At 44.9% G+C, this 27,487-nt stretch overlaps 1 protein-coding gene across 1 annotated transcript; it reads right to left on the bottom strand.

Moving 5' to 3' along the window:
• On the bottom strand, nt 1-27,436 carry LOC308494749 (glycine receptor subunit alpha-4; the record flags this gene model as incomplete). The annotated part of the gene is made up of 9 exons (XM_081042670.1): nt 1-291; nt 12,069-12,218; nt 17,611-17,825; nt 20,582-20,722; nt 22,250-22,332; nt 22,469-22,692; nt 23,342-23,409; nt 23,679-23,809; nt 27,366-27,436. The coding sequence occupies 9 exons, from the start codon at nt 27,434-27,436 to the stop codon at nt 1-3; spliced, it is 1,374 nt and encodes a 457-aa protein (XP_080898796.1).
• Nucleotides 27,437-27,487: the final 51 nt, after the last annotated feature.

The following is a 27,487-nucleotide window of genomic DNA, read 5'->3' as shown; positions in this document are numbered from 1 at the left end:
TCACAGTGCCTGGTGGAGATCTTCTGATCGTAGTACTTTATAGACTACCCAGTAGAAGATGTTGAAGATGAGGAAAGTGAAAGGGAAGACAGCCCGGGAGATGGTGTCAATCCTCTTGGCTCGGTCCACGTAGAGTTTCCGCATGGTTTCTCCCTCCCTTAGAAGAGGGGCTGGAGGCTGGGGGCTATAAATGCCAGAACTTTCCATTGGACCTCCATCCTTTGCCTGTAGGCAGTGGCCCAGGCCATAGCCATGGAAATAGAAGTGACTTTCTCGGATGATATCTTCTTCCTGGAGTTACATGGAAGAAAAGGCACAACTTGAGGTCACAGCTCTATGGCAGAGGGATAGAGACCAGGCCACACAAATAACTCATAGATGAGCCTATGCAGATGAAGCATCTGGAGGGCCCATTGCATGCTTTTTAATGGCCACAAAACTACTCACGAGATACTGTGTTTCCCCGAAAATAAGACCTACCCTTAAAATAAGCCCCAGTTAAGATCACCAGCTGGATGGATGCATTTAGTACGTTATGATGATGTTCCAGAAGAAGAAGATATGACTGTATTTGAATAAATGTAGATTGTTGTACATGAAAACATAAGACATCCCCTGAAAATACGCCCCAATGTGTTTTTTGGAGCAAAAATTAATTTAAGACCTGGTCTTATTTTTGGGGAAACATAGTACCTGTATGCTAAGCAGCTATACATGGTACCTATGGTATGTTATGATTCCATTTGCAGATAAGCCCTGAGCTGCCTTTTAAAAATGCGTAACATCATTTACAGCCATCTAAAATCCAGTGAAGTGCCAACTCACTGTGGGAGGAACATCTCAATGTCAAGTTATCTCTGAATGATAATAAACAGAATAAACAGAACAATGACACCTTTAGAAAGCACAGCTGAGATTTTTAGGCTTGGTGAACTTGACTTTAAAGCCTTTCAAGAGCTGCAGAATTAATTCTCCTTGTACACAGTATCCTTTTAAAAGTTGTTTATATCAACTCAAAGCTGAAAATTTTAAAAGTTTTAAATAACTTAGTGGGTTATCCAAAGTAGGGTAAAGCTGATCACTCTATTGCAGATACATGTGTTCCTCTGTAAATCAGATTTTGACATAGGGGTGAGTACATCTAGGGTAACATTTGTTACCCGGTACATATCCCTTTCATCTATAATACATGCATTATGATGAACACACTAACACTGAGGAAGTAAATTTTATATAAGTACTAAGTAATGTATCAGACTACACAAAGTTCATTTATCCAATAGTCAGCTGACTAAGTAGCTATAACACAGCTGAGATCCAGGAATTAAGGAGAAAGAGAGAGAAAGAGAGAGAGAGAGAGAGAGAGAGAGAGGGAGAGAGAGAGAGAGAACCAAAGTCCCTAGGTGTTTAATAGAGAAAGCTTTGCTCACTCATATAAGAGTCCTTCAGTCCCCCACTCAGAGCCTATTTACTTAGTTTATGTACTACCCAAACACACCTAATTTGTCTACTTCTAAAGGACATCTTGCCATCAGAAGTGATATTTTAAGAATAAAATACCTAGGAATAAACTTAACCAAAGATGTTAAAGACCTATATATTGAAAACTACAGGACATTTTTTTCTCCTTCTTCCGCCTTCCTCCCCCACGCTTCCCCCTCCCCCCCACACCAGCTCAAACCATTGTCTCTCAGTCCAGTTATGTAGGATACTGATCCCTGGCCCACGCTGGTATTATGAGCCTTGCGCTCACCGCGCTGAGGCAGTCGGTGGCCGGTCGTGGGTTGGCCGCTCACAGCAGCTCCTGGCAGATATCGCTAGTGGTCACCGGCGGCTCCTGGCAGCACAAAGCAGCCCACGACCTTCGGCTGACCTCCTGCTGCTCACTGGCAGCCCAGATCCAGGGAGAGCTGTTGTTCACAATCTTAGCTGTAGAGGGCGCAGCTTACTGACCCATTTGGGAATCCACCGGGAGACCTTGGCATCAGGAGCACTGTGCTCCCAACACCTGAGCCACCAGGTCAGCCCAACATTTTTATTTTCAATTTACTGGGGTGACAATTGTTAGTGAAATTACATAGATTTCAGGTGTACAATTCTGTATTACATCATCTATTATTCCCATTGTGTGTTCACCACCCAGAGTCAGTTCTTCTTCCATCACCATATATTTGATACCCCTTTCCTTCATCTCCCTCCCCCCACCCCCCTTTCTCTCTGGTAACCACTAAACTATTGTCTGTGTCTATGAGTTTTTGTTTCTCATTTGTTTATCTTGTTCTTTTGTTGTTTTTGGTTTATATACCACATATCAGTGAAATCATAGGGTTCTCTGCTTTTCCTGTCTGACTTATTTCGCTTAGAATTATACTCTCAAGATCCATCCATGTTGTCACAAATGTTCCTATATCATCTTTTCTTACTGCCGAATGGCATTCCATTGTGCATATATACCACAACTTCTTTATCCATTCATCTATCAAAGGATATTTTGGTTGTTTCCATGTCTTGGCCACCATAAACAAAGCTGCAATGAACATTGGAGCACACGTGTCTTTATATATAAATGTTTTCAAATTTTTTGGCTAGATACCCAGGAGAGGGATTGCTGGGTCATATGGTAATTCTACTCGTAATTTTTTGAGGAACATCCACACTGCCTTTCATAACGGCTGCACAAGTCTGCATTCCCACCAACAGTGTATGAGAGTTCCTTTTTCTCCACAGCCTCTCCAACACTTGTTACTATTTGTCTTGTTGATGATAGCCATTCTGACTGGGGTGATGTGATATCTCATTGTGGTTTTTATTGGCATTTCTCTGATGATTAGTAATGTTGAGCATTTTTTCATATGTCTATTTGCCATTTATATGTCCTCTTTGGAGAAATGTCTCTTCAGGTCCTCTGTCCATTTTTAAATTGGGTTGATTGTTTTTTTGTTGTTGAGCTTCATGAGTTCCTTGTATATTTTGGATATTAGCCCCTTATCAGAGGCACTGTTTGCAAAAATTATCTCCCATTCAATTGGTTGCCTCTTCATTTTGTCGATGGTTTCTTTTGCTGTGCAGAAGCTTTTAAGTTTCATATAGTCCCATTAGTTTATTTTAGCTTTTACTTCCATTGCCTTTGGAGTCAAATTCAAAAAATGCTCTTTGAACCCAAGGTCCATAAGTTTAGTACCTATGTTTTCTTCTATGCAGTTTATTGTGTCAGTCTTATGCTTAAGTCTTTGATCCATTTTGAATTAATTTTGGTACATGGTGACAGATAGCAGTTCAGTTTCATTCTTTTGCACGTGGCTATCCAATTCTCCCAGCACCATTGATTGAAGAGGCTGTCTTTCCTCCATTGTATGTTTTTTGCTTCTTTGTCAAAAATTATCTGTCCATATTTATGTGGTTTTATTTCTGGGTTCTCAAATCTATTCCATTGGTCTATGTGTCTGTTTTTCTGCCAATACCATGATGTTTTGATTATCGTAGTCCTGTAGTACAAGCTAAAGTCAGGGTGTGTGATACCTCCAGTATTGTTCTTTTTTCTTAAGATTGCTTTGGCTATTCGGGGTCTTTTGTGGTTCCAAACAAATCTGATGATTTTTGGTTCTATTTCTTTAAAAAATGCCATTGGGATTTTGATGGGGATTGCATTAAATCTGTATATTGCTTTGGGTAACATGGCCATTTTAACCATGTTGATTCTTCCAATCCATGAGCATGGAATGTCTTTCCATTTCTTTGTGTCTTCTTCAATTTCTTTCAAAAATGTCTTATAGTTTTCAGCATATAAATCCTTCACATCCTTGGTTAAGTTTATTCCTAGGTATTTTAATCTTTTTGCTGCAATTGCAAAGGCAATTGTTTTTTGTATTTCTTTTTCTGAGATTTCATTGTTAGTATATAGGAATGCAATGGCCTTTTGTATATTGATTTTGTAGCCAGCAACTTTACTGTATTTGTTGATTGTTTCTAACAGCTTTTTGGTGGAGTCTTTAGGGTTTTCTATATATAGCATCATGTCATCTGCAAAGAGTGATAATTTAACTTCTTAATTCCCAATCTGGATGCCTTTTATTTCTTTCTCTTGCCTGATTGCTCTGGCAAGGACTTCCAACACTATGTTGAAAAGCAGAGGTGATAGGGCACAGCCCTGTTTTGTTCCTGAACGTAGAGCAAAGGGCTTCAGTTTTCCACAATTGATTATGAGATTAGCTGAGGCCCAACATTTTTAAAAGAAATTGAAGAAGACACAAAGACATGGAAAGACCTTACGTGCTCAAGGATTGGAAGACTCATCATAGTTAAAATGGTCATTTTACCCAAAGCAATATACAAATTTAATGCAATTCCCATCAAAACCCCAATGGCATTTTTTAAAGAAATAGAACAAAAGATCATGAGATTTGTTTGAAAACACAAAAGACCCCGAATAGCCAAAGCAATCCTAAGAAAAAAGAACAATGCTGGAGGTATCTCACTCCCTGACTTTAGCTTGTACTACAGGGCAACGATAATCAAAACAGTATGACATTGGCAGAAAAACAGACACACAGACCAATGGAATAGAATTGAGAACCCAGAAATAAAACCACATGAATATGGACAGATAATTTTTGACAAACAAACCAAAAACATACAGTAGAGAAAAGGCAGCCTCTTCAATAACTGGTGCTATGAGATGTGGAAAGTCACGTGCAAAGGAATGAAACTAGACACTATCTGTCACCATGTACCAAAATTAACTCAAAATGGATCAACGACCTAAACATAAGACCTGAAACAATGAACTGCATAGAAGAAAACATAGGTACTAAACTTATGGACCTTGGGTTCAAAGAGCATTTTTTGAATTTGACTCCAAAGGCAAGGAAAGCAAAAGCTAAAATAAATGAATGGGACTATATCAAACTGAAAAGCTTCTGCACAGCAAAACAAACCATTGACAAAATAAAGAGGCAACCAACCGAATCAGAGAAGCCTCCAATAAAGGGCTAATATCCCAAATATATAAGGAAGTCATACTACTCAACAACAAAAAAACAAACAATCCAATTAAAAAATGGGCAGAAGACCTGAAGAGACATTTCTCCAGAGGACTTACAAATGGCCAATAGAGATATGAAAAAAATGCTCAACATCACTAATCATCAGAGAAATGCAAATGAAAACCTCACCCCAGTCAGAATGGCTATCATCAACAAGACAAATAGTAACAAGTGTTGGAGAGGCTGTGGAGAAAAAGGAACCCTCATACACTATTGGTTGGGATGCAGACTGGTGCAGCCGTTATGGAAGGCAGTGTGGAGGTTCCTCAAAAATTACGAGTAGAATTACCATATGACCCAGCAATCCCTCTCCTGGGTATCTACCCAAAAAATCTGAAAACATTTATCTGTAAGGTTATATGTGCTCCAATGTTCATTGCAGCTTTATTTATGGTGGCCAAGACATGGAAACAACTAATATATCCTTTGATAGATGAATGGATAAAGAAGTTGTGGTATATATACACAATGGAATGCTATTCGGCGGTAAGGAAAGATGATATAGGAACATTTGTGACAACATGGATGGATCTTGGAATTATAATGCTAAGCGAAATAAGTTAGAAAAAGTAGAGAACCATATGATTTCACTGATATGTGGTATATAAAACTGTAAACAACAAAAGAACAAGACAAACAAATAAAGAAACAAAAACTCATAGACACAGACAGTAGTCTAGTGGTCACCAGAGGGTCAGGGGGAGGAGGGTGGTATATGAGGGTAAAGGAGATCGAATATATAAATATATGGTGATGGAAAGAAAACTGAGTCTGGGTGTTGAACACAAAATGTGGTATATAGATGATGTATTATGGAATTGCACACCTGAAATCTATGTAACTTTACTAACAATTGTCACCCCAATAAACTTTAATTAAAAAAAAAAGTGATAGTGGGGCGGCTGGGTGGCTCAGTTGGTTAGAGCACGAGCTCTGAACAACAGGCCTGCTGGTTCAATTCCCACATGGGCCAGTGAGCTGTACCCTCCACAACTAGATTGAGGACACCGAGCTGCTGCTGAGCTTCTGGCTGCTGGGCCATGCCCCCTGCAACTAAAGATTGAAAACGGTGACTGGACTTGGAACTGAGCTGCGCCCTCCACAATTAGATTGAAAGACAACGACTTGGAGCTGATGGGCCCTGGAGAAACACACTATCCCCCAATATTCCCCAATAAAAGTTATTTAAAAAATGTGATAGTTCATAGTTTGGTAATTAGAAGACACATAAGTATATACCAGAACCTAGAAATACTTCATTCAAAGATGGTTACATTTTTTAAAAAAGTATTCATGTTTACACAAGTAAAAGCTTCAGTTATCTTAGAAATCACCTGAAGTGAAATGCCCCCTTACGGATGATGCCAACTACCTTCTTGGTTTGCCCAGAACTGAGGGCTTCCTGAGACTGGAGACTTTCAGTGCTAAAACAGAATAAGGTATATGCGTATTGAATGGATGTGACATAGATATACATAACCTGTTTCCCCCCAAATAAGACCTAGCCTGACAATCAGCTCTAATGCGTCTTTTGGAGCAAAAATTAATATAAGACCCAGTATTATATTATATTATATTATATTATATTATATTATATTATACTAAGACCCGGTCTTATAGTAATATAAGTAATATATATAGTAATATATATTACATATAGTATTATATAGTAATATATATTATAGTAATATAAGACCGGGTCTTATATTAATTTTTGCTCCAAAGATGCATTAGAGCTGATGGTCCGGTTAGGTCTTATTTTCAGGGAAACACGGTACGTGGAAAATATGGATAAAGTAGATTTTACACATGCTGTGCAGTTAGAGTCCTTATAACGGTACCTCTGCAGCTGTGATAACACATTGAAAAGTGACTCCATACATGAGATGTTGGTCTGGTGGGTCCCAGTGACCATTGGTTATTATATCACCAGAAGGCCTAGCCTGTTACTGGATATCAGGGGCAGCAAACTCAGGCCAGAGAGTCACCAACAGATCCCACCTCTTTCTTTGCTTCCTGTGCGCTCATGCTACCAACTTGGGAAAGAGCATCAGTCTTTGTTGGGTCCCCAGTGCCTAACACAGGATCTGGCATCTAGTATGCACCCAGTAGATATCAGTTGATTGAATGAATGGTCTGATGAGCCACACGCTTTAGAATATAGGACAGGAAATCGCTTTGTTCACATGAAGCCAGTACCTTCTTGAGGTCACAAACTGAGGTGTCTACTCAGAAGAGAATCTTAGTTACAAAGTGCTCAGCAGGAAAAAAATTACTCCTTGCCCCACACATGCACAATATCTTGATGCCCTTCAGCCTCTAGAAAGAGTGACACCTTTGGCATAGGGGAGAATCTCAAGTCTGTGCACCAGACAGCTTTGCTAGACAATCCTTGAATTTGCCAGTCTCTGTGGAGAAAGTTGTACGTGTGTAGGTCAGGGGCAACTCAGTACTGTGGTTTTGCTTGACTCTGAGTTGTTGTAGTGGGGCAGCCTTAGCTCTCTGCTCAAAGTCATTCACATAATCTCAATCACCAAAGGCCCTGGCTCACTTCACCTGTATTCTCGAATTTATTTCCGTGCTATTACTACATGACAGGTTGTGCAGGACCCATTTCAGAGATGAAGAACCAGAGGTAAATAAAATATCTCTCAAGTAATTGAAAAATGGGGGGGGGGCTTATAAATAAGATGATTTTCTGTTTTGCTTTCCAATTCAGGGTCCCAATCACTCATCATGATCCCCTAAGCACCCCAGCCAGAGGACACTAACCCGGAATAATTTGTTTGCAAAATGCTCTGAAAGAGAAAGTTGAATCCAATTGCTATTTCTATAGATCTAATTATTTCCCCTTTTCTGCAATCACAGTAAATCTAAAGGGAATTATTTGGAAATATTGCCCAAGCTGAAAAATGCTATTTTACACAGGAGAGAAAATATGGCTAATAGAGTAAGCAGTTCTTGGCTTCTTTTTTTTTTCTTTAACATGTTAAACCATTTATAGTTGGGGGAGCAATGATGAGTGGCCTGACATCCAAAGGTGGGGGTCCTGGATTTAGGTATTATCTATTTAGGCCCAATTCTGGTGTGTGTGTGTTTGTGTGTGTGTGTGTGTGTGTGTGTGTGTGTTGGTCAGGGAAAACGGAGACTTAACCACCACATTGTGGCTTTCATAGTTGTTGAACTAGAGCATTTTTGTTGCAGCTATCTGTAGGGGAGGAGGGCTGGAGAGCTAGAGAGGGAAGATATTCCAAAACCCAGCTGGGGAGGGAATACACAGTGTGGGAAGCGAGGTGTGGAGATGAGGAAGAGTGATAGCTACTGAGTGATAGGTATTGAAGTGAAGAGAAGAGATTGGAGAATGGGGGAGTGTGCTGGGGGAGGAAGAGAGGCAAGCAGCATTCTGGGACCAAGGCTCTGAGAGAACTTGGCAGTATTTCGAAATTTCTTCCATGTCTCAAGGTATTCTATTGCTAATGGCAAGGCTTCCTTTCTGTCCAGCTTGAAAGAGAACCCTCGTCAGTCAGCCTGCAAAGAATGGTAAACTGAGTTACATGGCTGCTGTGTCCAGAGCCTGGTGCTAGGGCCCGTTGAGGTTATAAAAAAAATAAAAGAGAGAGAGAGAGAGAGAGAGAGAGAGAGAGAGAGAGAGAGAGAGAGAGAGAGAGAGAGAGAGGCAGACCCCTCCCTGTGAAACTTATAGACTAGCTGGGAAGACAAAGCAGAAAAGTATGGGGAAAAGTTAAACTACTTTAGATAGTAACATGGAAGAAGACTACCGTGCATTGGAGATGGGTGGTTGAGGAGAGATTAGAGAAGAACAGAATTAAGCCCAGAGCTGGGTGAATAGCTGGCTGGCTCCTAGGACACTCCTAACTTGCTCTTGGCTAAGGGTTCCCTGAAAATCATATGGATACTCTTCCCTTCCCTTCCCTAAAAGGGCTCCTCTCAGACTAAAGATTTCTGATTCTCTTGCTGGAACAGCAGGTCCCAGACAGAAGTTCTAGAAATGGCTTAACTCTGCATAAACTTTTCCACCTTGCTTGGTGACCTCCAAGATCCCCTTGACCATTCTGCAGGGAGGGAGATGGCTTTAAGAAACTCAAAAAGGGACATGGACTAATGGCACAGGTTTTGATTTTCAGATTTTATTTCCATTAATAATAAGCCGAGCCCACTCATAGGCAGGATCCAGGAGCCTAAGCACAGCCCTGCTACTGTTAAAACTTTGTCATAATTGAGCACTGGTTAGGACAGACTTCATTATGAGGTCAGGATCCATCTACATATAACCAGGACAGCTTGTAGGCAGTTGGGGGTTGGAGAGGTGCAGGGGAAGTGGTGGGACTAGTGTCAACCTGGAGTAGCTCTATAGTAACTGCAACTTTCTTCTGTTGCTGGGACACCCACACCGGCAATTCAGCTGGCAAAATTACTCTGGAACTGGTTGGCGGTTTGCTCTTGTTTTCCAAGGTAGGCATTGAAAAAGCAACAAAATTACAAACTCCTATAAAGATAAGGTTTTGGTACCTGCAGGCAGGTTTGACATAGCTAAAGAGACAGTAGAGGCAATTAGTTTACTCTAGCCCTTCTGCTAAGTCTGTGTATTTTTTTTCCCCCCGACCCTCAGCATGGAATAGGAGGAGCTTACAGGTCTTTTGAAGAATGGGACCTACTCAAGGAGATGCAGTTATGGATCTTTCCACTAGAGGGTGTACTTCCCAGGGCCCAAACAAAGGATTAAAGTCGGGTAAGAATTGACGAATTTCTGTGGATTGATATTGAACTCAGAATACATTTTGTTTCATTGTCTTTACCTGTCTGCTAATGTTTATGATTAAAGAACATGTATATGATAACTGTTAATACTCTTTTTATGGCTTATACTATAATATAGTAAACATAGTAAATATTATACTAGATACTAAATACAGAAAAATTAGACAGAAGGTAAGACTTGGATCATGCTAGTGCATAGGATAGAAATGATCCAGAGTTTTTCCACAATGGAGGCCCTAAGATCTGACTGCATTCCATTTATCTACCCTTCCCTTTTTGGGGAAAATTGGGCCTCAACTCAGATCCCACAGTTACAGTATTGCCCTATCCCCAAAGGTCAACAAGACGACATCGATACCGAGACTTCCTAGGAATGAGCCTTCCTAGCAATGTGCACCATACTATCCGATCAAAAAGTTGGTTATCAGTGCATCCTTTGAATTGATTTATGACCAAAAGGGAGAACTGGGGACAAAAAAAGGGGGTTTTATGGAAAGCAACCTCACAAGATGACCTGGTCATAAATTCCTAACTGGGCAGCTCATTCATGGTGGGTAGTCACGCCCCAGACGTATAACTTCTTTAGTGAAAGGCTCATCTTCGCCGTAAGCAAGTCCTGTCCAGTTGTTTCTGTGCATCCAGGTTAATACAACTTTGAAATAAGCCATGACCACCCTCAAGAGAGCACATAACCGTGTTAACTATCCTGTAACCCAATCCCCACCTTGCTTTCCACCACCTCCATGTAATCTTCCTTATGTTCCCTCCTTAATTTGAAATGCACAAAAGAAACCGCAGGGCAGCCGGATGGCTCAGCTGTTTCGAGCTTGAGCTCTTAACAGCAAGGTTCTTGGTTCAATTCCCGCATGGGTTGGTGGGCTGCGTCCCCTGCAACTAAGATTGAAAACAGTGACTGGACTTGGAGCTGCGCCCTCCACAACTGAATTGAAGGACAATGACGTGGAGCTGATGGGCCCTGGAGAAACACACTGTTCCCCAATTAAAAAAAAAAGAAGAAGAAAGAAACTGCAAGACTATTATTCTGCAGAGCATTTCCGATCTTGCTCCCCAGCACATGTTGTCAGTTTAGTTCAAATGAACGCCAATAAAAATAAAAAAAAGAACTGATAAATTTCTAAAAACCACTAGATTAGATAGGAACCCTGCCCTCCACAGAAAGGGACCTTAGCAAGGGACACGAAATCTCAGAGGTAGTTGTGAGATGTATTTAGTGAGAACATATGATAGGGGTAACCAAGGAGCAGCTTAGGCGGGAGGCGGGGTGTTAGGAGGAGAGAAGGGCCTTGGTGCTAGAGTGGGACAGGCTAGAGCTCAGATCATTGTTTTCTGTCCCCTTCCCCCCAGAGGTCACATGCTCCTGCCCCTTTGGCCTTAGCGCTTCCAGATTAGGCAGAAAACAAGGAGTCAGAGCTCAAGACAGACCAGAACTCTGTGTCTCGATGATTAAGGAGCCAGTACATACTTCAGCAAAGGCTTTCTGCTTTGCTCATAATTGGGCACTTGATTCTGTGAGAGTGCCCAGACACCTCTGTTGCCATGGCAATGTACCAAACACCTATTATCTGGGCAATGGGGTAAACTCTGCTGTCATGACGACAAGATCCCTACTCAATTTCCCCAGGTGATCACTCTACTGTAGAAGAAATGGGGTTAACAGACAAGAGTGAAGGAGAACAACAGTTCGTACCCAACAACTCTGATGTTCCCAATGAAGATCAAGGTGAAGAAATCCAACAGCCAGAAGAGGCAAGTGGTGGTTTTCTAGCTTAGCTGTGGGGACCCTTTTACAATGCTCCCCTAGAAAAGTACCAGTGCCTGACTCTTAAATTCTTAACCACCAATCCGTGTATGACAACCTGGAGGTACGTTTCTCCTGGGTGGGGGGAGAGTCAGGAGCAACCATTACTAATTCTCAAAGCAATCTCATATTGACTAACATGATGAGGTTCTAATACTGGCTCACATTTTTTTCAGTGCTTACTGTGTACAAGCACTGTGCCCATGCTCTTAATCACCCTACTGGACTGCCCTACACGGATTAATGTCCCATTGTACAGATAAAGAAATGGAATTAAAGGCGTTAAAGTACTTAGCTTATCTGTGACCAGCCTGGGGCTAGGATCCAGGCTCCCTGTCTAATCCTTGCAGCCCCAGGTTGGGTCTTGGTTTGGGGGAGGAGGGAGTCCCAGGGAGAAAGGAAGCAGGCCCCTTCCTAGTTATACACACCATGTGTTGGCGCCTCTGCCTTCTTCGAAGTCTTATGAATTCCTTATGCTGACGTGAGACAAAATTGACAGCAGCATATTCGAGCAGGGCGGCGAACACGAAGAGCAGGCACACAGCCATCCAGATGTCAATTGCCTTCACGTAAGACACCTGCAACATCGACCAACAGAGCAGTCAGCCTCCTCGGAGTCCTTCCACGGCCTAGTCAGTGGATTGCCAGCCCATATCAACTGCCCGTTGTTCTTCAGTTTTATCCTGAATTTCTTCTGCCTTTTAAAGAAGCTTTCCCCGATCTGTCCCGTTGTCTGAAGGCCCATGTCAAAAAGAGCGGGCTACCCATCATTCTTCACCTTTTTGCATTCTCCACCCCCCTCCCCAGCATCTGCCTTTCCTCCCTACACTTCTATTCCTTCCTTTCTTCTTTTTGTACTTCTGTTTCTGATTCTGCTGCTTCTTATTCTTTTCATTCTTATCTTCTGATTCTTTCTTTCAATAGACAGAACATGAACACTGCATTTGTTGGCCCTCTGTTATCTCCTAGGGCCCTCACAGTCACGGTGATAATTGGGCAGGGTTCGTTATTTCCATGTGAGACATGTGAGGACACTTGAGGCCTAGAGAGGAAAAGCCTTAGGAGGCATAATCTTGGGGCGGAGGTTCTGGGCTTTCAGTTCAGTTGCTTCGTCATTTACACAGGCCGTAGTCTCTACCAAGACTAGGAATTCCTTCCTTTCCCTCCTCCACCCCTGCTCTTCCCTTGACCCTGTGGTTTTTCTGCTGCTCTTTGTGAGAAGCCCTGCTGAGGAATTGGGCTCAGTGGTGAACTGGGGCCTCACCTGCCACACTGGAGAGTGGAACAGGCAGGGATCCCAAGGGAGCACCACCCACCCCAGCTATGGAAACTTCTCTAATTTCAAAGCACACCATTGGCATCGCCTATCCAGTCCTTAGTGCTCTCCTCTCACTACCAGCCCGTAAGTACTTTTCTCTCTCATTTCCCTTGTGAAGATGGAACACTCACCTCTCCTGGAACAGGGTTATGGCTGGGTGGGGCTAAGAGAGAGTTCAGAACTCGGGTTTATAAAGTCTTTTCATCTCCTCAACTAGATTGATTCCCTCCATAGTTTTGAGCTGCTGAATTCACTCTAGGGGGCTCCTCAGCTGGAGCTGAATTGATGACAACCTCTTTCATCAGCCTCTGCTATGTTGGACAGTGAAGGTACTGCAGACTCCAGGTAAGGAGCAGGTCTCACTGGACAAACCTTCCACCTCTGTGGTTCTTAACCTGGGATGACTTCCCCCACTCTCCCTACAAGGGCATTTGGCAATATTTGGAGACATTTTGGTTGCACAATTTTGGGGGGTGGGGTGGTAGCTACTGGCATCTAGTTGGTAGAGGCCGGGATATTGCTAAACATTCTATAATGTACAGGACACCCCGCCCCCCACCACACACACACACAACAAGGAATTATCTTATCCCCAACTGGCAACAATGCTAAGGTTGTGAAATCCTGTTCTATCTCTTTTAGGGCAATTTCACTGAGGTAGATGGTGATGGTGGGTTGCTAGGCAACACTGATTAAGTATCCTTTGGTGTTTCCAGTTGCACTTACTACAAAGAGGGCATCCTATTTCATTCACCATCTCCCAATCCCACTGTGCCCCCAGGGAAGTCAAGTAACAGCCATAAAGATTAGCAGTAAGGTAATAACAGGGAGGTCCATAAAGGCCTTTGGACCACCAAAAGAAAAGGACACTTTAAGCAGCAGGAAGAAAGTCTTGTTAACAATGAATGTGTCAATAATACATCTCAAATATCTCTGAAATCCGTCCACTCACTATTCTAGCTCATCTGAAGGACTGTAACAGTTTCTTAAATGGTCTCCCTGGACCTATGCTTGTCACCTCCAATGTGTTCTCCAAACAGCAGCCTGAGTTTTGTTTTCAAAATATAAACCTGATCATATCACTACCCTGCTACCAACCCTTCTTTGGCTCTCCATTACCCTTACGATACAGTCTATACTCTCCTTAGCGTGACATCTTTGTAGTCCCTGCCTACTCCTTCAGCCTCATCTCACCCCTTGCAATCTATGACCCTGACATGGTGAACTATTTCAGTAGTCTCCCAAGGAAACAATCTCTCTCTGTCTTTTTTTTTTTACCTCGATAAGTTTTACTTAAATGTTCAGTGTAGATACCACACCCTCTGGGAAGCCTTCCATAATCATCCCATTCTGAGTTGGTTGTGTCTGCTATATATGCCCAGCTTATCTACACTTTCTTAGCATCCATAAAATACAATTGGCCATTTCCTTCACTAGACTTTGAGCTCTTTGATGGGAGGGACAGTTTCTATCGTGTGCACTGTTCAATCCCCAATGCCTAGCTGAGTGCCTGGCAGTAAAAATAGTACAATAGTACATATTTTTTGAATGGATGGATGAAATGGGTGGGTGGATAGATGGATGGATTGGTGGTTTAGCATGTATTTGTCTGCTGGCTTTTGTTTGCTCTTTTTGCCCTCGGTTTTACTGCCTTGCTCCAAGAACTATGGGCCATTTAGATTACTGGATGTTGAGAAAATTGGGTCATTCCTCCAACTGCTGAGACTTTAGGTCAAATCTGTCAGTCTCTGGTAAAAACTTCCATTTAGCCGTTTCATTCAACACCAAACCACCTGCAGTTGTATAGATCAAGAACCTGGCAAAGAGACAGTGATTGGTGCCTTCGGAAGTCCCATTGCGGCAAAGGAGTGGCTTCCCGGGGAACGGCCATCCCAGGTGAGTTCTCTTACAAAGTGAGCCTTTGCTTCTCTCATCCTGGACACTAGGGTCATATTGGGGGTAGGATTGGTGTAGTTTTCAGAAGCTCCTGACCTGGCCCCACCTTTCCCTTGAGGCTCGCACCAAATCTAATGTTGCACAAATCAAAAAGTGAGCAGAAGCTCCCTGACTTACTCAGTCCCTTGCTCTGTGGGGCTGGTCGATGAAGCTATTTAGTCTGGGCTGCATGCCTACAGATTTTGCTTACTGGTCAATGAGGCCACAAGAAGGTCATCAAACTCTGATGAGAAGTCACCGAATACTGCAAAAACAAAACAAAACCCTCCAACAAAGTCCATTTTTTTTCCAAATGAGGAAACTAAGAGATTCCTGGGAGCCGACTGATTGTGCTTGCTCACAGGAGGGCGCTAGAGAAGGAAGTTCTCTTGGCAAAAATAAGGCATAAATCCCAGCACTTCTCAGAGTTAGAGAAGAATCTCCTTGTGTGGCAATGGCAATCAACAAAGGTAGGGTTCTTCAGTCTGAACTATTTTCTGCTTCTGGTCTTCATACAAGGCCATTACCACAGCACGGCCATCACAGCCCCTTCTCAATACTCCTGTCCATTTAGGAAACACATTTATAGGAAAAGATCTCTGACAATTTCCCCCGAGACACTTGATCATAATCTGAACTCTGTCCCCATTTGTCCATTGAGGCATTGGACCACCTCAAAGGTTTCTCGGCATCTCAAAAATAATTGGGACCACTATAAGCTGCTTTAGCCCTAGGTCCACCACTCAGTTCTTTCCACTCTGACATCTAATAATTATGACAATGGCTAGCATTTACTGCTTGGTTATTATGTGCCAAACACTGTTCTGCGGTAATACATTGTCTTATTTATTTCTTGCAATAACCCTATAGAAGAGGTTAATGTTCTTTTTCTCACGGGAGAGGAGACTGAAAGATTAAGAAATTTACCTAGAGTTACCATTAGTAAATGATGACGCTGGGACTTAAACCAAAATCTGCCCAAATCTAATCTGCTGTTAACCACACTATTCACTCTCATATGGCAAACTGGTAAATTCACCATTTATGTCCAGATTACCGCTGTTTCACTTTACACAATAGCCAAGATATGGAAACAACCGAAATGCCCATCGGTAGATGACTGGATTAAGAAACTGCAATACATTTATACAATGGAGTATTACGCAGCCATAAAGAAGAAAGAAATCTTATCATTTGCAACAACATGGATGGATCTAGAGAACATTATGTTAAGTGAAATAAGTCAGAAAGAGAAAGACAAGTACCATATGATCTCACTTATATGTGGAATCTAAAGAAAAGAATATGTGAATGAACTAATTAGAAACAGTTTTGAGGACACAAAGAAAAAACCGAGAGTTGTTAGATGGGCGGGGGGGGGGGTTGGGGATAAGGGGAAAGGTGAAGGGATTAGGAAGCAGCTGGTAACCACAAGATGGCCTCAGGATTCTTTGAAAATTATTTTGGGGAACTTATTCAATAATGTTGTAAAGATTTTGTTGGGTATCCGATGGACATGCGTCCTATTTGGGAGACCACCTCAGAGATACTGTGGATGCCTGATCATGGCATTGTACACCAGAAGCTAAACATTAATGAATGCCAACTATAATTTTATATATATAATGTGATGGCTCGGTGTGAGGTCGGAGGGATAATGGATGGGGGGAGGGGGGTTCACAGTGTGAGGGATATAAATGATGAACGTCTAAGTATTACCTTGTCTTGTACACCTGAAACTAATAAATAAAAAAATAAAATAAAATAAAAATAAAAAATAAAATATAAAAAAAAAAAAAAAAAAAAGATTACCGCTGTTTAAGTCCCCAGTAAACATCTTTTTAGAAATAAGCACTGGGACATAAGAGATTACAGGACCCGGTTCCCGTCAAATCAGAGCAAGAGGGGATATGTTCAGTGTAAGATCCACAGGGAACTGTATTGCTTTTGCTTTCCATGATTTCTCCATGGCCTAGTACAGTGCCTGGGACGTAGCACATGCTCAATAATTGTTTATAGAATGAGTGAATGGGCTTGCTCTCTGATTTTCTCAGAGGCTTGCTGACTATAGGGACTTTGAGGTGACCTCTAAATTCCCTATATTAAGAGATGAGGCGGGGAGAACCTGGCCCAGTCCCATTAGCACAAATCTCTGCATAATCAAAACATCACCAGGCCCTGTACGATCAAAGTCCACTGACTTTAATTGCTATTTGCTACCTCAACATTTTCTCATCCCAAAAGAACAGACGTTGTCTCTAGAGCTCTTTGTAATAGGTAGTATCTGATTTCTGACATAGTAAGAGACAGGTGCTGGTTTAAACTCTTTGTGTTTCTTTGTTTGTTTGTGTTTTTTTTTTGTGGCTCATGACCTTGCGAAGGTCATTCTGTCTCTCTGGGCTGTACTGTTCTCATCTGTACTATGAGGCAGGGGGCCTTTCTACTCACTAAGAGTCTTTTGATCTTCAACATGCTAGTATTGCCTGTTGAAAGTCAAAGTAAACCAGGCACTTTATCTACCAATTCCGTAGTCAGACAACCCCGGCATCCACGCGGTTAGGGAATGGTGGGGCCGGGTGGAGAGAATGCAGGCCACTTGCTTTTGTTCAATGGCTCTACTCTATCTTGAATCCAAAGAAAATAGTGAGCAGGAGGAAACGGGATGGATGGGCAATGGGGAGCTCTGTAACAAGCAAGTGCCCTTGCCTGTCCTTTACCTTAGGCAAAGAGGCCCGGGAGCCAGAGCTCTGAGTGGTCATGGTGAGCACGGTGGTGATGCCCAGGCCCACACGGGCAGGGGCAGCATCCATGTTGATCCAGAAGGAGACCCAGGACAAGATGACGATGAGTAGGCTGGGGATGTACGTCTGAATCAGATAGTAGCCCATCTGCCGTTCCAGGTGAAACTTGACCTCAATGCACGTGAATTTCCCTGCAATGGAAGAGGGGAGGTCTGAGGCCCAAGGTCCCCAGCCTGCAGCTGAGCCCGAGAGGCAGGACTAGAGCAGTCTCAGCTCTGAGGGCCAGCCTTTGGGCACCTCCGCCGGGCCAATAAGTGAGCCTTTCAAAATGGCCCCAGAGAACGCCAACTGTATGTTTGGAAGGAAGCTCTCGGAGAAGCCATCAGGCACTTGGCCTCCTGTTCCTAAGCACTTTAGTTTCTAGCCAAAGGACTTCCACACGACAGCATAGCAAGAGGATCAAGAGCAGGAGGACTCCAGAGACAGAACGTCAGGGTTTGAATTCTGAATCTTCCATTTCCAGAGCTGTGTGACCTCAGGTAAAATAGGTAAGCTTTCTGAGTTTCAGTTGCTTTGCCTATAAAACAGTGTAATAATCAACTCAATTACTGGTTATTGTGGAAATTAAATGAGATAATGTATTTGAGGTGTTGAGCACATAGGTAGCTGGTACTCTGATCATTATTAGCAAAGCAATGAGCTTAGACTCTGCTGAAATCTCAGCAGCCTTGCTTGAGTTTGCTGGTACCCGAGAAACTCTAGGCAACAACGATTCCCTGAGATAAATACTGCCTGTGTCTTAAGCAAGTGAGAGCAGCTGGAGAGCAAACATCGGGAAACAATGTCCAACAGAAACCAGCTCTGGACAGCAAGCGGTCGGCAGGTTCCCATGGAGCGTCAGGCAGCAGCATTCTAGTCCGCCAACAAAGAGTGCATTGGTTCTGGGCACAGGTACCAACGCTCTGCCTCCCCCGCCAGCCACCTTCACTTTACCCTACTTCCCGCACCCCAAGAGGCTAAGAAAACACTAGCCCCGAGCTTCTCCCAGAAGCAGAGGCTCAGGATAACCAAAAAGCAGAGGATGTGTATACTGGTATTTTATTCCGGTCTAAGCTTGCTGTTATCAGGCATGTCTGATTCCTCAAGGCTAATGATTTCATCAATGATTGGTCTTGGCTTTGACATGCTCTGCGATGCTGTGATCTCCTACTGCTCCCTGAGTCCATCCCACCTCACCTCACTCCGGGCTTCTAGCCATGACATGCTTTTTCTAGGTGTTCACATTTTCTTTCTTTCCTTCATTTCTCCCCCACCCCCTTTTTTTCGGTAATAGCAGTTTTGTTTTTAATGACAAAATTCACATTTCTTTAGGACAGAAAAAAAGTGAGAAGTAGAGAAAGAATAATAATCTTCATAAACTGACATTTACCAAGCCCGTACTAAGTGCCCTGACTTTATATAGTTTAATCTCATTTAAATCCCATAGCAATTCTTTAGGGCAGGTAAAATTATTGTTTTCCATTTTATAGATAGGAATACTGAGGATGGAAGATATCAAGTCATGTTTCTCAAGGGCACCCAACTAGTAAGTGTTGGAGCCAGAATTCAAGCTCAGCTCTGACTCCAAAGTTCTTGCTCTCATCCACTTTAGAAACATTTTGTGCTATTTCCTTCCAGGCTTTTAACGACATGCTTTTGATTTGTTTCTTTTCCCACAGTGTAATCATTCTGTGTATACAGCTTTGAATCTAAGCCTTTTCCACTTGTACTTTCTCATGTTGATACAAGCAACTTGCAAGCATCCTTTTTAAAATCTGGGTAATATACCACCAAGCAGATGCACTACGTAATTTACTTAACCTCTGCCCTATTGGTGGATATTTAGAACAGTTCTAAGTTTTTGCTAGTACAAACAGTGACCCAGGAACCTTCTTGAGGTCTAAAGTTAATATGACATTTTAGAATATTTCCTTCTAATAAATTCCAAGGAGTGGGATTACTGGATCAATAAGAAGGGGAAACATTTTAGCTTCTAGATTGAAGTTTCTGCACCACATGTATCAGAAGCCTCAGGATGATTGTTCAAATGCAGATCAGAATCTCTGAGAGGTAGAGCCCGGGAATTAGCATTTTAATAGTTTCCCCAGGGATATATAACGCACACCAAAGTTTAAAAACCTCTGACCTATATATGGATTACCAGGTTTCCCCTCTCCCCCAATAAAAGTTATACCAATTTCTACGCCTACCAGCATTTTCTAAATTCAGTGGCCCATTCCTCTCCCCACTCCCTGCACCCCCACATACATGAACACACATATTCATAGGGTGGCACCGAAACCATGTCAGCACACCATTGGAAGGACCCAGGATCTTCCCTCTTCAGCCTGTGGCCTCTATCTCAGGGCCATAGCTCTTTGCAGCCAAATTGCCAGGGGAGAAAAATGAGGACCCAGCAGGGGGCAGAAAACAAACCAGTACAAGGGAGTTGGGCCGTGGTGGCAAGAGTAGGAGGTGTGGACAAGAAGCCCACCAGGGCAGCCACTGATTACTCCCAGATGTAGATTCCCTACCTTCCCCATGAAGTTGGCCTCAACACAGGTGGCACACCCCTGCCACTCACTGGCACAGGCCCATTTGCTCTGCAGCATGTGACAGAAACAAGAACACAGGCTCTGGAATTTGACAAATCTGGATTTGAATGCTAAATCAGCCATTTATTAGCTGTGTGACTTGGACACTTGATTTTACTTCTTAGAACCTCAGTTTTCCCTTTCTGAAAAATGGGACTGATAACCCCTACCATAACGAGATAAGGCATGTAAAGCACTTGGCACCACATCTGGCACAGATCGGACCTTCCATAGAGGCTGGCTGTCTTACGTCCTTCCCCCCCATCTGGAGACCCTCCTGTGACTCATGGCCAGTACAGATCCTGGGTTTTTACCTGTGTTGTAGTGCTTGGTACAATAGCCTAGATCCTTCTCATCTCGCAAGATAAACTGGGGCAGAGTCAACCCCTCGGCCACCTGGACAGCAGGAGCATCTTCCAGCCACTCAAACATGAGGTCATTCATGGTGTAGCCAACTGAAAGTGACAGAGATGGCAGAGGGCTGTAGAGTGTGGGTGTTGGGTGGGGGTAGGGAGAGGGTTAGAACTGGCAGAAAAGAACAGATGAGGATAAGGCCTGGGTTTTAGGAGTTTCATGCCCATCTTGGAAAGGGCAACCTTTCTGAAGAGGGTACTTGGTCAATTGTCTCATGTGCCCATTCAAATTGGGTAAATCAGAAAGATTCTAGACTCCTCTCCTGCCTACTTTTCAAGCTTGAGAACAGCCCAAAGAGAAATTATTCTGGCAGACCTAGAAAGCATGTCAAAAAGATTTGAAAGATGCCAAGGAACCCAGCTGGGAACCTCCTGCCACATCTCAAACCCAGGGGAGTAAGCATGTGTACCAACCACATGTCTCGAGCAGAGCCAGCTTCAGAGCCCGGGCTTTTGCTACCTCACTCCAGGGAGGAGAGAGCTATTTATACCTTGCCAGTCATGCATGGGACAATGTGCACATCACAGACTCCTAGCCAGGGCCTTGAACTGGGGCAAACTGAGAGCTAAGGTCAGAACATGGCCAAGTTGCTCACAGAGAGCTAGCAGTTTGTGAAGGCTCCTGCCACATATATGATAATATTCATACATGTCAGGGAGAAATTGGAGCAGTAACACCAAGGCTCACAAATGTCCAGAGTAGGGCCTTGACCCAGAGTAGCTCTGTGACTTTGGGCAAGTCAGTTCCCCTTCTGTAAAATGCTTGACCTGCTTTTTAGAGTTGTTGTGAGGGGGTAATGGAAACCTGGATGTGAAAGAGATTTATGAACTCTAAAGAGTTGACCACGTAGAACACATTCTATCCATCAAAATCATTATATGCTGGAAACATACGAGCCTACTTCTCTGAGGACCGAATGGATGTCTCCTGATCTCACAGTGTCACGTTACCTAGAGGATGGCAAAGGAGTAGATATAGATGATGGTTCAGCCTTGTCCTTTAGCTTCTCTGTAGTGGGGGAAGCCCCTTCAGGCTGGCACCTCTGCCATAGAGTAGTCCTTGGCTGACATTGCCACCCTGGGCACTGTCCTAGAACTGTACTCTCCCGCCTGTCTACAAAGGTTATCTGTGTTCATGAGGTATCAGGGTTCAAAGAGTACCCCATCCCTGCCAACTCTGACATTTTTATAGGCATCTCGAATGTCTTAACTCAGGGGGAGTTGTGGTAGAATTGCTTTAGGCACTGTGAGAGGGAACATATCTTGGGTCGGGGGAAGTGCCCCTCAAATGGTTGTCCACAATCAACACAAATGTGTAAGGCTGGGGCCTTCCCATTCCCCAGCCCCACGGAACACCCAGGCCAGCAAATAGAATGGGAATGGGAAAACACACTGGATTGTGTGCTAGTGTGCCCTGGCTGCTTGTCTCATCTGTGCCAAGAACTGATTTGTGTGCTTGGCAAAGTCCCTCCCCACTCTGGATGCCCTCTTCCTGTCTGCAATATCACGGGATGGGGTTAAGTAGCTGGGATCCCAGACCTTGCTCTGTGACTCTCCGGGGACACTTACAGCTCTCCAGCTGCATCGTGCAGGTCTGGATGTCCATGGGGAAGTTCTTGAGGTCCATCGGGCAGGACAAAATGAGGGTCAGCCTGGCAGGGACCGTAAGAAAGAAGTGACGTCAGCTACCGGGGCCCAACACAACGCAGGGACCTTCCCCCTACCCCTCAGCCTTCATCTGGCTTCATCCCCTTGATCCAAAGTCTACGGGCTGCCCCCCACGGGCACCTGATGCTGTACAGCACATTCCCATTCTTGAAGATGCGCAGTAACTTGTTGTCCGTGGTCACCTCATGGAAGTTGGCTCCTTTCTCATTGGCAAAGAACAGGTCTGGTTTCCAGATAGAGTCCAGCATGGAAGGATCGAGGTCCAATGAGTCGTCAGGGTATTCTCGGTAGGCCAGGCGCGGGTCATTCCACTGCTGCCGCAAGAAGACATTCACCCGGTAATCCTGGGAAGGTGCAGAGATGGGCCCGTCAGAGGCAGTGCTATTCCAGGGGCACAGCAAGCCTGCATGGGCAGGAGGGCTGCGGGGAAGAAATGCTGCGAGCACATTTCAGAGGCAATGGGCATTTTCCACTGGGGAAGGAGCCTGCCTTGGGCTGATATGGCAAAGATTGGAAGGGAAAAGACATTTATTAAGTACTTACTATGAGCCAGGCTCTGTGCTAAATGCTTTCCTTATGTGTACCATCTCAATTAAATCTCACACTCACCTTGTGAGGAAGGTGCTGTTGTGACCCCCATTTTATAGATGAGGAAACTGAGGCAAAGAGAGATTTAAGTAAGTTGCCTAAGGTCACACAGCTATTCGATGGTAGAGTCAGGATTTGAACACAGGTTTGTCTTGATTCCAAAGCCTGTGCTCTGCACTAAGCTACCTCCCAGATTGCACCATTTACTGCTTACGCTTGTCTGACTTTAGCCACTGAAACCCCAGGCTGGGGAAAACTTCCCTCCTACTGACCAACTTCACACATATCATGGCTTTGGCTATGACCATGGAACTGGGGGAGGACAGCATCGGGAGAAAAGACTTGCTATCTGGAGGGCTTCTCCCATTCACACCAGAGTGGAAGCGGGGAATGGGGAGACCTTACCATGGTAGTCTCAGTGACAGAGCCAAAACTGTTGATGAAGATGTTGCAGGTCACGTTCACGGGTGGGCCTATGGGTAGCAAAGCATAGCCATATTGGCAGGGCATTCCAGGAGGCTGGGAGCAGGTTCCAGGACTCCCTCCCTGAGCTTGAGGCCAGAGCTCTTCTGGGAAAGGGCAGAACCACCTACATAGACCCATGGGCAACGGGGAGGGGAGGTTTTTTCTGAGCTGTACCTCCATCCTCTTATCTTTGGGGCAGGCAATAGGGGCTGGCTCAGCAGTGTGTCCCCAAAAAGGAGTGGGGAAAGAGGGGCTTTGTAGGAGGAATGCTGCTTACCTTTAAAATTGGGCCGAATCCTGGCATCATATCCAGATGTCCGCCCCATAAGCTTGTCCAAGAAATCAGAGGGAGACATGAGCTGGGACCCCTTGGTCCCATATTTGACTTCCTCTTTTGCCAAGGCCACCCTGGACAGGAGAGATAAAGTCTGAGGACAGTTCTATTCTGCCTTTATCTTTCCCTGTCCCAGCCACTTCTGGCTGGTTTACCCATCAGGCAGGAGGATGGGAGGAGATGGGTCTCTGGGTGCCCATTTGCAAAATGAGAACAGAAACAGCCATAAGCCAACATGGCAGCTCACCAGTTAGTCCTAGAAAATGGCTTTCACATATAGTAGATCTTTTTATCCTCACCATTTTCAGTGTGATGGGGGTGAGGACTATTGTTTCCATTTTACAGGTGAGAAAAACTGAGGCTTCAAAAGGAGGCGCGACTTGTGGGATTGTAAATTGGTGCAGTCACTACGGAAAACAGTATGGAGGTTCTTCAAAAAATTAAAAGTAGAACTAAAACATGATCCATTAAATTCCACTTCTGGGTATCTATCTGAAGAAAACAAAAACACTCATTCGAAAACATATATTCACCACTATGTTCATCACAGCATTATTTACAATAGCCGATTATGGAAGCAACCTAGATACACACACACACACACACACACACACACGCACACACACGCATGCATTACACATACAATGGAATACTACACAACAATAAAATGAAATCTTGCCGTTTGCCATAATATGGATGGACTTAGAGGATATTATGCTAAGTGAAATAAGTCAGAGAAAGACAAATATTGTGTGATCTCACTTATAGGTAGACTCTAAAATAAATAAGTAAACAAACAAACAAACAAACAAACAGAATGAGGACTGACTTGCCCAATGTCTCAGAGCTGGTAAGTGACAGGATCAGGACTCAGATCCAAGGCTGAGGCCTCACCCAGTGTTCTCTATCTGAAGGTGCCTTGAATGTACTCAAAGAGTGACGGCTCACTGGAAACAATGTGGCCGTTGCAATGTTTTGCCCATCTGGCCTAACCAAGGATGGGAAGGGCTCAAGGATATTGCATCCTTGACAGTTGACTTTAGTTGCTTGGCCTTCATGCATTGCTGCTCAGGAGCTAGGACCCAGCTTCTGGAGAGGGAGGGTTGGCTTCTGGTCTTTGCTCCAAAAGGAAACTATGTTCCAGCTGGACCACAGTTCAGGGTTGTAGCAACTGCGGGCAAGTAAATTTGCTTTGGCAACAAAATAGGTGGGGAAGCAGGGCTCTAGGAGCATAGGAAAGCCCCGCAGTAGGATGGCCATGCTGATAAGGTCAACTCCCATGTTTTCCCCCAATGATTTGATTTTGAGGAAAGAGCAAGTGTGCTTTGGCCTAGCCTGGAGGCCAGCCGCGGTTTCCCCTGATAAGTTTCCCTCTAACAGCAGCAAAGCCCCGTCCACAGGCCTGCTTGTCTGCTTATCAGCCAATAGCTGGAGGAGGGACTAGGAGCTCAGCAAAGCCTGAGAGTAGGGGTGGGGCTCAAGGCTGAGCTCAGGCTGGACTCCTGGTTGGGCCCTGCGCCTCCTACTCCTCCTGCCACCACCTCTGCTCCACGGGCTAGGGCTGGCTCAAGCACTGCTGCACTGTGGGGCTGGAAGTAAGGTGACTGCTGTCATTCTGGGTCCAAGGCTCCTTTGAGCCAGCAGGTTCCTCATTCCCAGTAAACCTATGCACCCACCAGTAAAGGATAAGATAATAAAAATGCCAAGACACCATGCTAAACGCTTTACTCACCTTATCTAGTTCAGTTCTCACATCAATCCTCTCAGTAACTACTATTATTATCCCCATTATATAGGTGAAGAGAGAATCAGCAAGGTGAAGAGACTTGTTCATGATCATAGAGCTAGTAAATGGTAAAGTCGAGATTCGAACCCAGACCCATGGACTTGAAAATTAAGTCCATTTGCTACAAGACCATGATACAAGCAGCACAGGGTGGGCTGCCAAAGAACCAGAGTGGCAGAGGGTGAGTGGCAGCCACACCCTGACCCCCTAAAGTTCTGCCTCCTTGAGTTCCCCGAGCAGAAGGAATCCCTTACCCTGGGCACAGAGGCCACCTTGGCCCCAAGCAGGGGCTGCCAGAGCAGGTGGCCTAAGGAGATGGAAACTCCAAGGAGGCTGGTGGTGGTGCTGGAGCAAGCGGAAGTGCGTGGCTTCACCACAGGTTGTCCACGCCGACTGGGTGCTGCTGCTGGCCACCGGCCACCTGCCAGCTGGCAGGCCTCATGGACCTGCACGCAACGCAGCCTGACCCTTGCCACCTTCCTCAGCCCCACTTTCGGGTCACCTCTCCCGCTAGTCCCAGCCCCAGGACACTGGCACAGGCTGTGGGCTTAGCTGTGTTGGGCCCCAACCTCTGTTGCAGCCTTTCTATTCTGGGGCTACCTTGTCTGTGGACCTGAGAACAGAGTGACTGTGTACAGCTACTCCTTCCTCCCTTTCATTCCTGGGAAGTCCCAAACGCTGGCAGGCCTGGCTGGTTCCAGTGCTGAAAAGCTTGCTCAGGCAAGGCCCTGGGAGGGGTAGGGAGAGAACTCTGATTCTGCTCCTGGGTACCTGAGTGACCTTGGACAGGTCACTCCTCCTCTCTAGGTCTTAGTTTCCGTATGTACTATAAAGGACTTGGGCTCAAGACTTCCTAAGGGTCGGCCTTGCTTTAATTGCCCAAGTGGGAATGCTGACGCTGAAGTTTGGGTCTTGAGGCAGCACCCCTCCAGGAGGGCCAGCTGGGTGCCCCCTTCAGCCTGTATCCTCCTATCAACTCCAGCTGAGCTGCTATCCTACCGTGGGCTGCCTTTCACTCCTCAGAAGTTTTTTGCCTCCCCGCACATTGCATCCCTGACTGCCTGCCAGCCACTGTGTCTGCAAGCAGGGAGGCAGGAGGCTCCTCAGAGGCAAGCAGTCCTGGGGCGCTCCTTGAATGAAGAGGAGGAAGAGGATACTGTGCTGGCCCTCACCCCTCTCCCGCGTTGGAAGGCACTCTTCTTACACCAGTTCAGCCTAAGCCACAGCCATCTTTCCTCCTCAGCTCACCCTGTCCACCTAGATTGGCTCCTGGTCTGATGGGAACAGGTTGGGGGACATTTATCGGGAGCCCAAAGCATGTCTTGCTCCTCAAGGCCAGGCAATGACCGCCACTTAGTGCCCCTCCAGGGACAGCAAGCAGCCGTGTTTGCACAGGCAGGGGGACTGCAGACGGCCAAAGTTTGGTCAGCCCAGTTTCATTGTGATGTTGTTTCAGGCAAACATCCCTGCTACTTGAAGCCTTTTGGGTGGGCAGCTGGCAGATGTTGGTGTCATTTTTAGGGATCTGAGCTGTGTGTGGCCAAGATGGTAGGGAGACAGAGTAGGATGGAAGGACAGATGGCCTCTGTTCTGGGACTCAGCTACCTAGCCACTCCCCAGGCCCAGAAAGCTCCCCAACCCCAAACAGAAGCCTTCCCACCAGCTCCTGGGCCTTAACATGCTTCATGAAAGGCTCCTGGGTTCTGACTGGGGAAAGACGTGTCCTACCCTGGAGCCCTCCAGACTGTGGGCTTTTTGCAAACTTGGAGGAAACTATGCCAGAGGCCTCTGCTGTCCCTGGCCAGAGTTTGCATGCACCTCCTTCTCACCCCCACTAAGCTCACCTGAGGAGGAACTGCCCTGGCAGGGTCCAGAGGAGAAGGATGGAGAGGGTTGCAGGAACACGCGATGTCATTCCGCGGGGACCCTGGAGCCCTTTCTCAGCCTGGCTGCCAAGGTGAGAGGG

Source organism: Rhinolophus hipposideros (genome assembly GCF_964194185.1).
Source record: "Rhinolophus hipposideros genome assembly, chromosome: X".
In the NCBI taxonomy this organism is placed as follows: domain Eukaryota; kingdom Metazoa; phylum Chordata; class Mammalia; order Chiroptera; family Rhinolophidae; genus Rhinolophus; species Rhinolophus hipposideros.
The sequence above is the reverse complement of the archived record's forward strand: the minus strand, read 5'-3'. Positions and strand labels throughout refer to the sequence as shown.